We start from the raw sequence: 15422 nt of genomic DNA, 5'->3' as shown, positions 1-15422 counted from the left end.
CACACACACACACACAGAGAGAGAGAGAGAGAGAGAGAGAGAGAGAGAGAACAAACTCTCCAGAGGTTAAGCACTTGCAATCATCATTCTATCAGTTGGAAGGCCTTTCCAGCTCTCTCAGAATGTGGTGTATTTGTATTTGTGAAGAACTGCATCCTAGGATATCCTATTACCCCACACTTTTGCTTGTCCCGTGCCCAGAAAGCATGGGTCTGAGCAGTTTTCCACTTGTCCCACACGGATCTGAGTGGGTTTGCCTTTGCGCTGCTGTTTTCCCCTGGAAAACCTGCTCTTTAGCTCAGAACAAATGAGCAATCTGCAGAAAACCTGATTTCTTGTTTGTTCCAATTCAGTGCTAAACCAAGGGTTTCCCCAGGGAAAGGCGGCAGGGCAAATGGAAAAGGCAACATGGGCGCCTCTTGCAGCTCTAGACCTGTTTAAAGTTCAGTGTGAATTAAGCAGTATCACTTCTTCACCAGTTCTTTTCAACCTCAAGCAAGCAGATAAGAGTGAGAATTACAGCCAGACGCCCCTGAAGTTTCTACCTCCCCTCCAGGGCCTTAGATACTTCCCTGCTTAAAAACTGGAATCTCATTTCCCCAAACTAGAGGGATGAAAGGAGACAGTTCTTCTCTTGGATCTTTTCCTCCCACCTTCTGCTTTCCATAATTGCCTTCAGATGCCTCTCTTTCAAAGTCTTGGGCCTTTGTGCTTGATCTGTTGGGGCGCCATCTAAAACTGCAGCAAAACCAACATTTCCCTGTTAATTATTGAAGGCCACCCACCCTCTTGGAAGGAGAGGCATTTAGGAAGGCTCTTGTGCGACTCTTACAGCAGGGTAAGGAGGAGGATACAGCACTTGCTTGGACGCTCTCTGCCAGCACTAACATGCCACTTTCACTGCTCCATCTCATTTTCCCCCATGCGCTTTGAGCATAGTGGCTTCACCTTAACATCTCGCCGCCGTATTTCTTAACTCAGTAACCGCATAGCAGTCTTGCATGGTATATGGGAATGCATAACTTCATTACTTCCCTTCTCAAGAAACCCCCTTTGCTGCGACCTTTCCAAAAGTACCACCAAAGGTACTGGAAGCAATAAAACACTGGAGTGGGGGATCAGGCTTGGCAGAGATGGGTTTTCTTGTGCTGCAAATATGTTTGAACTTTTGGTGTGTAGTGCATGTGACAACCTTCTAATACAATTTTTGTCTTTTCTTCCCCTCCTCTCCCCCATCTCTCTCCCCCTCTCCTTCTTAACTCTCCCCCCTTCCTTTTTCCATCTCTGGTGGAAACACAAGGAGCTGGTAAGGAGCTGCGCCTTCCGTCTGCTTTGGTGTTTGTGCTGATAAACTTCTAGTTGCTAACCTTTTGTCTTTGCCAAATCTTGCCACTCTGGAGGGCTTGAAAAAAGCGGTTTTCTGTGTGTTGCAGTAAGCTGCTTCTCATGGCCTTTGCAAAGACATTTTGTGGCTTGTGACACAAAATCCAAATGGCTTCCTGCTCACCCAAGTAAAATGAACATCTTCTAATAAAGTAAATTATTGGCTGATTTGCCACTTTTTGTGGCTTCTTAAATCTGCCACTGCACTCTCCCTAATGGTTGGGCTGGCTCTGGTAGAATTCTGATAACAGTTCCTCCTAGCTGCTGGTAATATGCAGGATGTCATCTTGTATAAGCTTATGACAAATGACTAAAATGCAGAAATGCCCTTTAGATCTTATCAGTCTTTCAGAGCAAAGTTCGCTTTCAGCAAAAGAGAATAATAACCCTATGGGATCAGCCTGAAGGTCCATCTAGTTCAGCGTCTCACAGTGGCCAACAAGATGCCTCTGGAAAGCCCATACGCAAACTAAGAGTGTAATAACCCCCTGTCCCAGTGTTGACCCCCTGCAAGTGCCATTTGACAGTCATACTGCTTTTGAACATGGAGACTCCACTTAGCTAAATATTTTCATGATTCCCCCCTCCCCCCGAACCTTGTAAATCCATCTAGGTCATTGGCAGTCACCAACATCTCATGGCAGTCATTTCCTGCACGTTTCCCAGCTTTTTGCCTTTGAGATGGGTGGCCAAAACCATGTGCGTTGTTCCAAATATCAGATGAATAATCAAGATTGTTAGCTAGTCTGATCTGGGGTGACATCACATTCTAATCCCCATTCCAACAATACAGAGATGAGTCAGACTGATCAGTCCACAACAAAATTTCCATCTGTCATGTAAAACCAAAGGAAATGTTTGGGGGACATAAATGCCTTCCCTCCAGCTTGGACTGTCTAGTTGTGACAGTCTCTGGTGCTCCAGAGTAGGCAGGGCCAACTTTGGTTATGTCTCAGGAGGGTGCTGTGTCTCTTAGGTTTAGCCCTGGGTTGGAAACAGTCCTCAGAATGGGTAGGACTAGAACCAGTGGGCGGAAATGACAGCCGATTTCAGCTAAATATCAAGACAGAGGTTCTCAAACAGTGATGTGCAAACCACTGGTGGTCCATGGGCTCCATGCAGGTAGTCAACAAATAAAAAAGGGGGAACAATTGAGAACAGCTGTACTTGGCTCTGTACCTGATCAATTATGCACGCATGCACACACGCACATACACAAAACACAGATATCTAGGCTGTTTTGACCAGGGCATATCATCTCAAACAGGCTGGCAAGACTAGCCTAGGGTCTGTGATGGTCATAAAGCAGCACTGGAGGGGGGGTGTTATTAAAGCATGAGTTACATTTGTGCTTTAACTTGTAGGACAAAAGAAAAAGTTTATTAAGTGATCCACTGAGACACCTGGCAGTTTCCAAGTGGTCCATGAGGGGTCAGGGGAAGAGTTTGAGAGAGACTGCCTCAGGATAAATTTCCATAACTATAGAAGCTGTTTGGTAGTGCAAAAGCCTACCTTGGGAGATGGCAGGCTCTCTTCTTTGGCTGGAAGTATCTAAACAGAGGTTTCAGTACCTTCTGCCAGGGATGCTATGGTTGAGCAGAGTTGGACTAGGGTGTCCTTGCAACTCTACAATTGTATGGAGTTGTATTTTGCCACACAAACTTTGGTGCAGGTGTCACGCTCTGGTTGGCTCCATTGAGGCATTGGGACACACATACCGTATTTTTCGCTCTATAAGATGCACTTTTTCCCTCCTAAAAAGTAAGGGGAAATGTGTGTTCGTCTTAGGGAGCAAATGCAGGCTGTGCAGCTATCACTGAAGCCTCTTGAGCGCAGTGGGAGCGCTCCTCCCTCTTCACTCAAGAGGCTTTGCGTTGCTTTCTTGTTTCTTGTTTTCCTCCTCTAAAAACTAGGTGCGTCTTATGGTCGGGTGTGTCTTGCAGAGCGAAAAATACGGTAATGGGGCCTTTCGTGCAGAATTCAATGACTGCTATTGAAACAGAACTTATACTTTCCTTAAAAAGAAATATGCTGTAGTGATCGGGTAGGCAGCATTTGCTAAAATTCAGAGAAGGCTTTCCCAATACTTTATCCACATGTCACATTTGAAGGTGTTTGGGGGCACCCTTAAGAACATCATGGATGAAGTGAGATTCTCTCCTCTGGGACCAAAGGAGCAGTAGCTCTGTGTGCCATTCTCTAAGAACAGCATCCTGATCTTTTAAAACAAAAACAGCACCTAGGGCTAGTGGTTCCCAAACTATTTTTCCTGACGAAAAGCTTGAAAATTGTTGAGAGTGATTTTCCTCCCAGTTGTTGTAATTGCCATGTGCTGTTCTAGAGAGCACCATGTCAGCTACACCTGCTCTAGCATTTATGTAGCAAATCACTGGTGTGCATAGCTTATTCGCAGCCCATAACTTAACTGGTGACCTTTTACCATATTTTTCCATGTATAAGACGAGGTTTCTTGCTAAAAAAAAATAGTAACAAATTGGGGGTCATCTTGTACACGGAACATGGGCAGCTGGGGGGATTTCTTTAAATATTTAAGCATATGTCCGGGATTTTGGCTTGGGGGGACTGAGGCAGTCCCTCCTGCTGCCATCCCCCCTTTCTCCCCCCCCTCTGGACTGCATGCTCGCCTCCTGAAGCCCCTGCTGCCTCGACCACCAGATCAAGAGCAGCTGCCACCACTGAGAGCTGCCTCAGCTACCTCTCCTTGCCCTTCTTTCCTTTTCCCCCTCTTCCCCTCTCAAACTCCCACCCTGCCCCCAGCCTGCTCACCACCTTCCTCAGCTCAGTTTGATCGACAGCATGGCGCAGAGTGGGCGCTGCCTTCCCCTGGCTCTTCCTTGGGATCTTGTTTAGGAGCCTCCTTCCCCTCGCTTCCCCACAGCAGCAGCTGCCACCAAGGGGGACATTGCGGTGCCCCAACTGCTGCCTTTGCTTCTGCTCCATGGTGTACTACATGCACCTCATTCTTGAAATTATGAGGGTGATTGCCCCCCAAAAGATCAACTTGCCACCACCGATCATCCAGACTTTCACTTCTGTTTTAGGGTGTGTGTTTTTTTTAAAAAAATTGGGTTCAAATAAATAGGGGGTCATCTTATACATGGGGGTGTCTTATACACGGAAAAATACGGTAGATACTAATGTTACTAAATTGTCTTCCAGATTTTCATTACCCACTTCCTTTATAGTTTCTGTACATTGATTTCTAATAGTTAGTAGATGTCCGGCTCGCTGCTATCAATAAATTACCATATTTTTCCATTTATAAGACAGATGTTTTTCACTTAAAAAAATTTGTAAAAAATTGGGGATCATCTCATACATGGATGTTTAAGAAAAACACTACTTGCAGGATATTTCAAGATATTATTTCGGGAGAAAACACACACACACACACACCCCTTATCTAAATTAGCCTGCAAGGGAGAAGGATGAGGAGGGTCACTTTTGCAGTGGGAGGTTTACAAACAACCACCAAAAGGGCAAAAGCACAGCATAGCTTGGAAAGGGCACTCCAGACAATGCACCAAACACCCACCCAACCGAAAGGGGGCTGAGCAGGCCCTGCAGCTGCTCCGTCCTCGTCCAAGGCCCAGGAACGGCACCCGCCACGTACATGCCTGGGAGGTGGCAAGTGGAGCAGCTGACCAGAGCCAAGAGGGCTGGAGAGGCAGCCAGCAGCTCCTCATCTCTCATCTGGTGCTTCCTTGGCGGTGGCAGCAGGGCAGGACAGCTGCCGGGCATCATGAGCTTGACGTGTTGCCATTGCCACTGCTGCTGCTCCCAGTTCCTCCAGCCTCCCTTCCTAACTTGCACACACACTTGCACACAGAAACACACCCTTCGGCTCTCACCTGTGGGCTCCTACCACCCAGCACACTCCACTCCCAGTTTCCATTCAAAGGGAACGCACCCACTCAGTAGAAAAAACCCTGGACGTTTTGCCAAATTAAAGAAATCCACCCCAGGTGCTGTGAAGAAGCTGCCGGAACTGCCATTCATTTCACTTAGCACTTCGGCCAACCAATGCGGACCGTTGCGGCAAGCCAGGTTAGGCAGAACAAGAGCACTCTAAATGAAAAAAAGTTGTTCTGTTTGATGTTTAAAGATACGGTACTAAATATACCGGTGCTTTGAATATTTAATAAAATATCAAAGTTGTTCTGTTTGATGTTCAAAATATTGATTTCTTAATTTTGGGTTCAACAAAATAGGGGTCGTCTTATACACGGAAAAATATGGTATTCTGAGTGTTTGTATTGTATTGTTCAATGGTCCATGAAATGATTTGTAGGTAATCTGTAGATGGGTGACAGTTCATTGTTGTGGATTAGCAATATTCCAGTATTTGTTTGCCTTTGCACATCATCACAGCGAGGGGACAAGGTCACCTCTAACATCAATATCCAACATTTGCCATTAATGATTTAATAGTTTATGAATTTTCCACTGAGTTGCCATTTTAAAACAGTTTTCTGTAAGATTTAAAGATAAAGTAAAAGTAATTTCCTGTGATGAGAAATTTCCAAACTCCCACTTGTCAATACAGATGATGGTATATTCATTTCCACGGAGCAAGCTGGGGTGATGTGCGAGTCCCAAAGGGCCTGAAAAGGTCCTCAGGCTTTATCTGCACCTTGCTTTTAATGAAGGTGTTCAACATTGTAGGCGCTGGTGAGAAGTCTTTGGATGCAGTGATCTCAAGGTGTCCTTTAAAGGTCATGTAGAGATAACACCTGCCTGGTGGAGCACATATATTTGTTTGCTTGTAACAATTGCCTCCTGTGCTGTGATTTCATAGCCACTTTAATCTGATGCAGCTATTTTTTGCCGTTGTTTTGAGAACAGCCTCTTCCAGCGTCTTTAATGTGCAGGACCAAAGGAGCAGGAATGTGAGGCTCTTGTAATAGCTCTTCAAAAAGAGTCTGGCCTTGATGCAGCCATAGATTTCCCATCAGAGCCCATTACAGCCACCGCGCTGCTTCCAAGAGCACTGGCAGAATGCCTGCCTCTCTCCAGCACTTAGCAAGAGGAGAGGCTGACTTGTAGTCAATAGCAGAGCTCTCTCTAGCTCAGGTGCAGAGTGGTGCTTCCCTTAAGTGAGAAGAGACCTTCTTTTCTAGGGTAGGGCTGGCATTACCAGGATTTCAAAGGCGGAATTGATGTTGGGGGGGGGGAGGGATTTCCAAAAGGCGGCAAGTCAATAAAAAAAATCACGGTTATTTTGGCATTTTTGTAAAAACAACAACAAAACCAACCCTCAACAATTGCCTCAGCTGGCGTGGGAGGTTGTTGCTGAGGACCCATCTCAGATATGGCACAAAGCTGCCTCTGATTCACAACAGCTTGGTGTTTCTGGGTTAATGAATGCACCCAGCCACAACAATGGAGAGACACCTCATTGATTCATGGCAGTTTGCCACACCTTAGCAGGGCAATGGCTAGTCGGCCTAATGTACACATAACTGTCTTGTTCCCTTGCTGTCCACTCTTGGAGCAAGACGCTGGGTGTTTGGGAGCTAAGTTCTGACCTGTTCTGCTTCCCTCAGGGCTCAGGTCTCTTTGTACTCAAGCTGCTTCTAGTTTGGATAGCTCTTGGTTCTGCCAGATTCCACCTTAAAACCCCTGTGCCTTTTGGCAAGTAACCCTCCTGGATTCTGTCACAGCCTGAATTGCAAGCACTGCAGAAAACCATTGTCAATGTTGATTGGAAGCTCTGAAGTTGCAAAGCCACCATGTAAACCTAGCCCCACCTGGTGTTTCTGCTATGCGCAGCTTGCTCCTTTGCAGAACTCCTTTGATTTAGGAGAGGCTGTGGCAGGACACAAAGACAGCCTTAAAATCCTTTCAGTGGAACCACCTCAGGTGTAAGAACGTAAGAAGAGCCCCTGCTGGACCAGCCAGAGGCCCACCTAGTCCAGCATTCTGTTTTCCATAGGGGCTATGATACATCAAGGACCGCCTCTCCCCATATGAACTGACCCAAGCCCTGCAATCATCACCTGAGGCCCTTCTTTGTGTGTCCAATCCACAAGAAGTCCAGGGCGTGGCAGCATGAGAACAGGGGCTTTTCTGTTATCACTACCTGTTTGTGGAATGCTCTCCCCTGGGACCTGGGATCTTCATTACATATCTTTAGCTGCCAGGTGGAAACAAACATTCCTCTTCTTCCTGGACTTCAGCTAATTAAACAATCTTGTGCCTTTTAAACTGAGCAGGGGAGTGATTATTGTTTGGTTTATTGTTATGCTGGGACGCGGGTGGCGCTGTGGGTAAAACCTCAGCGCCTAGGGCTTGCCGATCGCATGGTCGGCGGTTCGAATTCCCGCTGCGGGGTGAGCTCCCGTCTTTCGGTCCCAGCTCCTGCCCACCTAGCAGTTCGAAAGCACCCCTAAGTGAAAGTAAATAAATAGGTACCGCTTACCAGCGGGAAGGTAAACGGCGTTTCCGTGTGCTGCGCTGGTGCCGGCTCGCCAGAGCAGCTTTGTCATGCTGGCCATGTGACCCGGAAGTGTCTCTGGACAGCGCTGGCCCCCGGCCTCTTAAGTGAGATGGGCGCACAACCCTAGAGTCGGACACGACTGGCCCATACGGGCAGGGGTACCTTTACCTTTACTTATTGTTATGCTATGTATTTTGTGTTTTTATATTGTAAACCGCCCTGTGATCCTCGGGTGAAGGGCAGTGTATGTATATGTATATGTCTGCCCACAAGCTAGGCCTGAGCTCACAAGCCCCCTCCCATTCAGGGTCCTCAGCTGCTGGTATTGAGAGGCAGACAGCCTCTCTGATACCGGAGGTAATATTAAGCTGTCATGACTAATAAACCTGTATTTTTATCACCCCTGGGTTGGTTACATTTGCAGCAGCCTAGATCAGGCATGTGAATGTTCTGCAAAGTGCTGCTCTCTTGTAATCCTGCATACCTCTGGAACCTGCATGTCACTTTTTCACCTGGAGTGGGATCTAATGCAATTAAATGTGATGGAAATTCTGTGGGTAATTAACCAGCCTTCTCCTCCTCCCTGCACTTTAATTAAATTCTTATTTGAACCAGTTTCCTGATTTCCTGTATGTTGATTGCTGGAATTGGCTCTCGCACATTTCCTTCACAGGAAGAAAATGGAAATGCTGCTTTGGCTGGCATTTGATAGCCACTTCACCCAGGGAGCTGTGAGACCCGTTATTGGAAAACAAAATGGATATTGTCTGAATTCCACCCCCTTCCTTGCTGATTTCCCCTCCCCCCTGTTTTGAAAAAGGGGTAGGGGCTGTCACATAATCCCTCCAGAAAGGCCAGATGGTTTGTTAGTCTTATTAATATAATCCCCTTTTTAACCTTTCCCACTCCTGTTTTAAATGAACACTCAACTTTACCAGGTCAATATCTGCCTGGCCATGTAACAGCAGCCTTTTCATAACACACTCTTGTCTCCATCCTTCAGGGCATTCCTGGGCCTAATGTTATATGGATGTTTTTGCATATGGGGAGGTGCCCACCAGTACTTGATTTTAGCATACCATGTTGTCCTTGGCTATTAAGGGTGAAGAAGGCAGATGTAGTTCTCTACAGGCAATCCCAGCAGGTCTTTCACCTACAGAGAGAACCCAGCAGCTTTGCATTTTGTTTTGCAGACCTCCATGCTCTGAACCAGAGAGTCACATAGCTGAGTTTTCCTGTGTCTAGGTGGTATGTCAGCTTGCACCACCCACCCTGCACATCAGGCAGGCGGTCTACATCTTCTCTTTTTTGAGTGGCTCCTGTGTGTTCATTCCTTTCATAAAAAGTTCACAAGAATGAACACTTCAGAAGCAGAAGTGCTGCCTCACCCCACCCTACCTCAAACAGTACTCATCTTTTTGCTCCATGTTTCATAACAACTCAGTAGCCAAAACAGGCTTTGTTAGATAGCTGTGTGGACGTAGCCAAAGTGAAACAGTGGTAGTTCTCTTGGCTTCCCTAGAGCAGCCTTTGTGCTGGCTGGGACTGATGGGTGTTGTAACCCCAAACATCTGTAGGGCACCAGGTTGGTGAGGACTGCTCTAGCGTGTCCCAGCCCATGTTTGCAGCCCAAGGCATGTTCAAAGCCAATATTTGAAAGGGCTTAGCATCTGAATGAAGATGCAAACCAGTATCTCTTGGTCAGGTTTTTTTTGTACATAAGAGGCCTGCTGGATCAGGCCAAACACCCGTCTAGTCCGCCATCTTGTTCTCCCTGTGGCCAGTCACATGGTATATGAGATGCACTGGTTACTGATGCTCTTTGCTAGTCTGCCCATTTGGCCATCCCTATTCAGATCCATGACTGTCTGCAGGACTGGAAGGGCCCAGAGAGCCAGCCAATGTAATCCCATCACTAAAGACCAAATTCTGCTTGCATAAATCCTTACAAGATTCCTTACAGGTTCTTAACTGACGCACTGGAGCAGTGCACCACAATTGATTGCAGAGCAGCTTGTTTCAGGGGACTAGAGCAAATGAGCTCTGCCATGTGCTATAGGGGGAAACAACCAACCCTTTTCCAACTGACTACAGTGGTACCTTGGTTCTCAAACAGCTTAGTTGTCGAATAAATCAGTTCCTGAATGACGCAAACCTGGAAGTAAGTGTTCTGGTGTGCAAATGTTTTTTGGAAGCCAAACGTCTGACGCAGCTTCCGCTTGAGTGCAGGAAGCTCCTGCAGCCAATTGGAGGCCACACCGTGGTTTTCGAACGGTTTTGGGAGTCGAACTGACTCCTGGAACAGATTAAATTTGAGAACCAAGGTACCATTGTAGTTCAAATCTGACCTAAGAGGAGAGAAGTTCCTGTTTGACCCAAGTTATTCCTTTCCAGCCAGTGGGGGGAATAGCTCTCCTTGCTTCTCAGCACCATTAGTGGTTTCTGTGGACTAAGCACTGCAGTAGTGCTTCAACATTATGCCTGCTGGGACTACCAAGAGTGTCAGGTTTGCTAACAGAGCATCTCCTCTGTTCTGCTTGGCCCTTGCGAAGATTGCTTGGAATCTGTTGGTTGCGGTTGGGAAGGTGGTTTGGGGAGGTGGAGAAAAATAAGGCTGGGTGCTCTGATATTTGTTTGTTTTTGTCTCTACACAGGAGGAGCTAACTAGCACCAGTGTGGAACATATCATAGTCAACCCCAATGCAGCTTATGACAAATTTAAGGACAAGCGAGTGGGCACTAAAGGACTAGGTAAGTGTTTCTCCAGAGGCCCTTTCTTGAGTATGTGTCCAGGGTGGTGGGGGAGCAGTAGATCCGGACTAGAAAATGTACCAAAGAAAAACATTCAAAGCAATCCTCAAAGAACCCAAGGATCCTTGTTTAAAATGCCCTAATAATTTACAATACAGTGGTGCCTCGCAAGATGAAATTAATTCGTTCCGCAAGTTTTTTCTTCTTGCGAGTTTTTCGTCTTGCGAAGCACGGTTTCCCATAGGAATGCATTGAAAATCAATCAATGCGTTCCTATGGAGACCGTCCGGGGACAGAGGGGAAGCGCCGCGCACCTTCCCCTCTGTCCCCGGACCTGTTTAAAGCAAGGGAAGGGGCAGCGGGGAGAATCGCTTCTCCCCGTTGCCACCCCTTGGTTCAAAAGGGGTCCCGGGACAGAGGGGAAGGCGTGTGCGCCTTCCCCTCTGTCCCCTCTTTTGAAGCAAGGGGCGGCAACGGGGAGAAGATCGCTTCTCCCTGTTGCCGCCCCTCGGTTCAAAAGGGGTCCGGGCAGAGAGGGGAAGGCGCGCGCGCCTTCCCCTCTGTCCCCGGAGATTGCGGGGCTGGCAATGGGGAGAAGCGATCTTCTCCCCGCTGCCCCTTGCTTCAAAAGAGGTCCAGGGACAGCGGGGAAGACGCGCTGCGCTTCCCCGCTATCCCCGGAGCTTGCAGGGCAAGCTTCGTTTTGCGAAGCAAGCCCATAGGGAAATGCGTCTTGCGAAGCGGGTAAGAAAACGAAAAACTCCTTCGTCTAGCGAGTTTTTCGTCTTCCGAGGCGTTCGTCTTGCGGGGTACCACTGTAATAACGTTATATACATACTGAACATTTCAAATAACTTATTCCTAGTTTAGCTTATGTCTGCCAGTCATTTGTCTCATTGCCTGCAGATGTGAGATGCAGCACAATACATGCATGACTGGGTAAGGCTGGTGATGTCCCATGTCTGAAAACCCAGACAGCCACTACCAAACAGTATAGACAATATAGTACACGCCTAGCTTGGTAGCTTATAGTCTTCCTAAAACTTGAAGGCACAGTTGTGCAGCCAGGCCTGTCTCGGCCCTGGTATGAAGTCTGTGAGAAGTTGGTAGAAAAGTCAAAAGGCCGTTCTACAAATATGAGCTGCTGATCAAAGAACTACTAACTCCAACTGTGAATCCTGTAACTTAATTTTAATGGAAAACATGAAACTTGAGGCTGTTCAGTCTAAAAGTACAGAAAGATTTTTCCCCCTTTCCCCCTTTTGATTTGTAGATTTCTCTGATCGTATTAGCAAAACCAAGAGAACTGGCTATGAGTCTGGAGACTATGAAATGGTAAGTAACTAACTCAGATGAACTGTAGACTGAAAGGAAAACCTTTGCTCTGTACCAAGCTGTATCTCAGCTGGAGAATGAGATTGTAGCCTTAAGTAGAGGCACACAGTCAGGGCAGGAGGTCACGTGGCACCAGTATTAGTTCAGAATCCAAGAAGAAGAGTCAAGTCTAGCCAAGGCCCAGGATCCAGCAAGGCAAGTTCAGATAGAGGGGTCAGTTCATATAAGCAAGGTCAAGGTTCACCAACAAGCAAGGCAGGGAGAACTCTCAGCAGCTCCAACTGGAGCCTGGGATGGAAGTTACACATGGCAGGTTTGGATGTTGCTTCAACAAGCAGCAAGCCCAGACTGAGCCTTAAATAGGGCTTCAGCTTCCTCTATATCCACTACCTATTTTCTTAAGGGCCCAGGGCCAGGATAGGCTTGTAGTCCAAATCTGCTAGGAGGCAAGACCTCCCAGCCACCAGCCTTCCTCAGATTAGCCATTGCCATGGATGACCAGCCCGTGGCATGGGCTCCACAGGAGCAGGAATTCATGGCATTATTGAACTTCCCATTAATTGCCCTGCTCAGTTCTGCCTCTGGCCCCATCAACCACTAACGTGTCACCTCTTGAAAGTTACCCAGATGGAAAGGTGACCCTCAGGTTGAAAAAGACTTCTCATTGCTGAGCTAGACTATATATCTATATCTATATCTATATCTATCTATATCTATCTATATCTATCTATCTATATGAACTCTCTCACAGAAAGAATTGAGAATGGCCCTTCCTAGAGCCAGCCTTGCAACAGGAGATGGGGTGAGATGAAATTGTGCTGCCCCCAAAAATTCTGGTGTTGCTGTTGACCTGAGAATCCTATTTTATTTTTAAGCTAGGGGAAGGCCTTGGTGTGAAGGAGACTCCCCAGCAGAAATACCAGCGTCTGCTGCATGAAGTTCAGGAGCTGACTGCCGAAGTAGAGAAGATCAAGGTAAGATCAAGGTGGTCTCTGTTCTTGTTTCCTTCTGGCCCCCTTGCAGCTCCTCTGTGGGCCCTATTGATTTGGACCCACCCATCTTCTTGGTCTAGTCCTCGGGCCCAAATGCAAAATGAAGGCCTTTGTTATCCAATAAGTTGTCCTTGCCTTGAGACTATGTGCTTTACTGCTGTGGTTAGTATCAGTACAAGGGGGAGCAGCCCAGGGTCAGAGAGGATGGTGCCCCAAACAGTTACTGAATGCCAGGCTTTCAAAGCTTCTATCCCTTCTTCCACAGAGCACCATGAAGGAGTCGGCTGCCGAGGAGAAACTGACACCAGTTGCCCTTGCTAAGCAGGTGGCCAGCCTGAAACAACAACTTGTCTCCACCCACCTGGAGAAACTGCTGGGACCAGATGCAGCCATCAACTTAACAGATCCTGATGGTGCTCTAGCCAAGTAAGTCACGGTGGAGTCAGCACTGCAGTTCCCCAGGGCTTAGACCCACAAGCTGCTTAGCCCTGGAAAAACATGTCTTCTTAAGAGTCCATCTGAACCTGCCCTTCACCCTTGGCTACTGCGGTCAGGCCCTCTGCACCAGTGTTCGAAATTCACATTGTTCTTCGGCACATTTTGCAACAGGGAATTTAATTAGTGTGAGCAGTGTCTGAGCTCTGGGCATGGTACTGCGCCTAAGATTTCATATTAAAACTGCAGAGTGGAGGGAAATTGTCTGGAGAATTTCCCACTGTTTCTAAATTGATGGAGATCAGATGCAGTGTGCTTTTTTGACTTTTCTTTTAGTAAAACATCTTTTTTAGTCTTGTTAGTTTTGCAGTCTGTATAAATTTCCCGCAGGGAAGGAAATCAATAAAGTGCACTTAGTGTGGTTTAAATGCTATTTTCAAAGATTTACCTGGAAATTATTTTTATTGGAATACTTGTAAATATTTAAATACATGGCCGCACAATAGCATACCTTTCCCTTTCCATTATTTAGATTTTAAGAAGAAAATATAAGCAGGGAAAATGGTTAACATACTAATTTTAGCATGCCTGAAGAGCTACGTGCAGAAATATATGTGTTTTCTAGGGATGGTCATCTGAAAAAGTTGATTACAACCATTTTAGATTTGATTAGTTGCCCAGTTGCTGTATACCATGTTCAAAGTAAATTTCTAAACATGGGCCATTTCCCAACTGACATTGGCTGCAAGCATACAGAGGAGAAAAGTTTCCCCATCCCTTCTAATTATGCTCATGCCCCTCATTATTCCGATCTCTGATCCAAAATCCATTGCAGCAGGCGGTAGCTGTTGTAGCCAGTGTAGTCAGTGGGGACCTAACCATGTGCCCTCTAAACATTTGTGGCCTCTTCAACTTGTCAGGCGTTTGCTCATTCAACTGGAAACAGCCAAGAGTACTAAGGTGCCCCCTGCAAGTGGGAAGAGCCCAGCGAAAACTGCGGCTGGACCAGGAAACATGGTGACTTATGAACTGCACTCCCGGCCTGAGCAGGACAAATTCTCTCAGGCTGCCAAGGTAAGAACAGGAGTATTTGATCTTTGAGACCCCTCTGGGACTTATAAGGAAATAGCTAGGATGATGAGCTGATGCTACATAGGTACAGCAGTGAGCTGCTTTAGCAGCGCCCTCATTGTATGCAATTCAGCAGTGCCTTTCTCTCTCCAAGCTCAGCTCTGAGGGCAGGAGAGCATTCTGTTGCTTTATGGGGTGCTTGATTTGAGTGGGGAAAGGCCTATTGTGCACAGCGCTGGTTGGTTAGTACTTGTGACATCACAAGGACCCCAAGCTCCAGAGCATTTTTGTGTCCATATGTGTCTTCACTTAAAGAGAGCTGGAGACTGGGAGCATCAGGGTCTCGGTAATGTCTAGGAATAGTTCCCTTCCTCTGGGACTTAGGACATACATCAACTTGGCTTGTGCGTCTGTATGAAGCTAATGTATTTGATACTGAAGAAAGGAATTTCCAGAATGCAGAGCCTTTTTCCTAAGCTGCTTCCCTGTCCCACGCACAGCATGTATATACAGGGCTCATGGAGATCTTGAAGCATAAATCATTTCTGTGAATCTTCTCCTTCCCTCCCCACTGCACACAAAGTTTGAGCCTTTCTCACCCCATAGCAGAATAGAGCATCATAGAGTAATGAACCTTATTTTGGCTCCTTTGCTTCCCCCACACTTTCTCAGTAATCCTTTAACATCTGCATCACCCAGCAGTCTCTGTGACTTCATTCTGAGTACTTTAGAGTTAATGGGGTTATTGACTTACTTATTCTACAGTCATGAAAGCTTAGGAAGGCAGGAGTGGGAAACAGTGATAATGTCTTCCGGGTAATATTCTATACAGTCGGGGCTCAGGGTTCCCCAGAACGTGGATTGCTGCAACTCTGTTGGGACTGTTGAAAAGAAAGATCTGGCTGTAGGTTCCAGCCTGCTTCAGGTCCCGTTACTTCATGCTGGGGTTGAAGTGGTGGTGGGAAAAGGTGTCATTAATCATATTTGTACCCTGC

The 15422-nt window shown here is 46.8% G+C and overlaps 1 protein-coding gene across 1 annotated transcript in view; it reads left to right on the top strand.

Annotated features, from left to right (window-relative positions):
• The window catches only part of DCTN2 (dynactin subunit 2), a 39347-nt gene that overhangs the window by 16774 nt on the left and 7151 nt on the right, over positions 1-15422 (top strand). Inside the window, exons 3-7 of the mRNA XM_053370756.1 lie at positions 10498-10594; positions 11868-11929; positions 12805-12903; positions 13187-13347; positions 14277-14430. Coding sequence (XP_053226731.1) covers positions 10498-10594; positions 11868-11929; positions 12805-12903; positions 13187-13347; positions 14277-14430 — 573 coding nt within the window. The remainder of the gene's footprint in view (positions 1-10497; positions 10595-11867; positions 11930-12804; positions 12904-13186; positions 13348-14276; positions 14431-15422) is intronic.

Source organism: Podarcis raffonei, chromosome 2, assembly GCF_027172205.1.
Source record: "Podarcis raffonei isolate rPodRaf1 chromosome 2, rPodRaf1.pri, whole genome shotgun sequence".
Lineage (NCBI taxonomy): Eukaryota > Metazoa > Chordata > Lepidosauria > Squamata > Lacertidae > Podarcis > Podarcis raffonei.
Note: the sequence above shows the minus strand (reverse complement) of the source record. Positions and strands in the feature narration are given on the sequence as shown.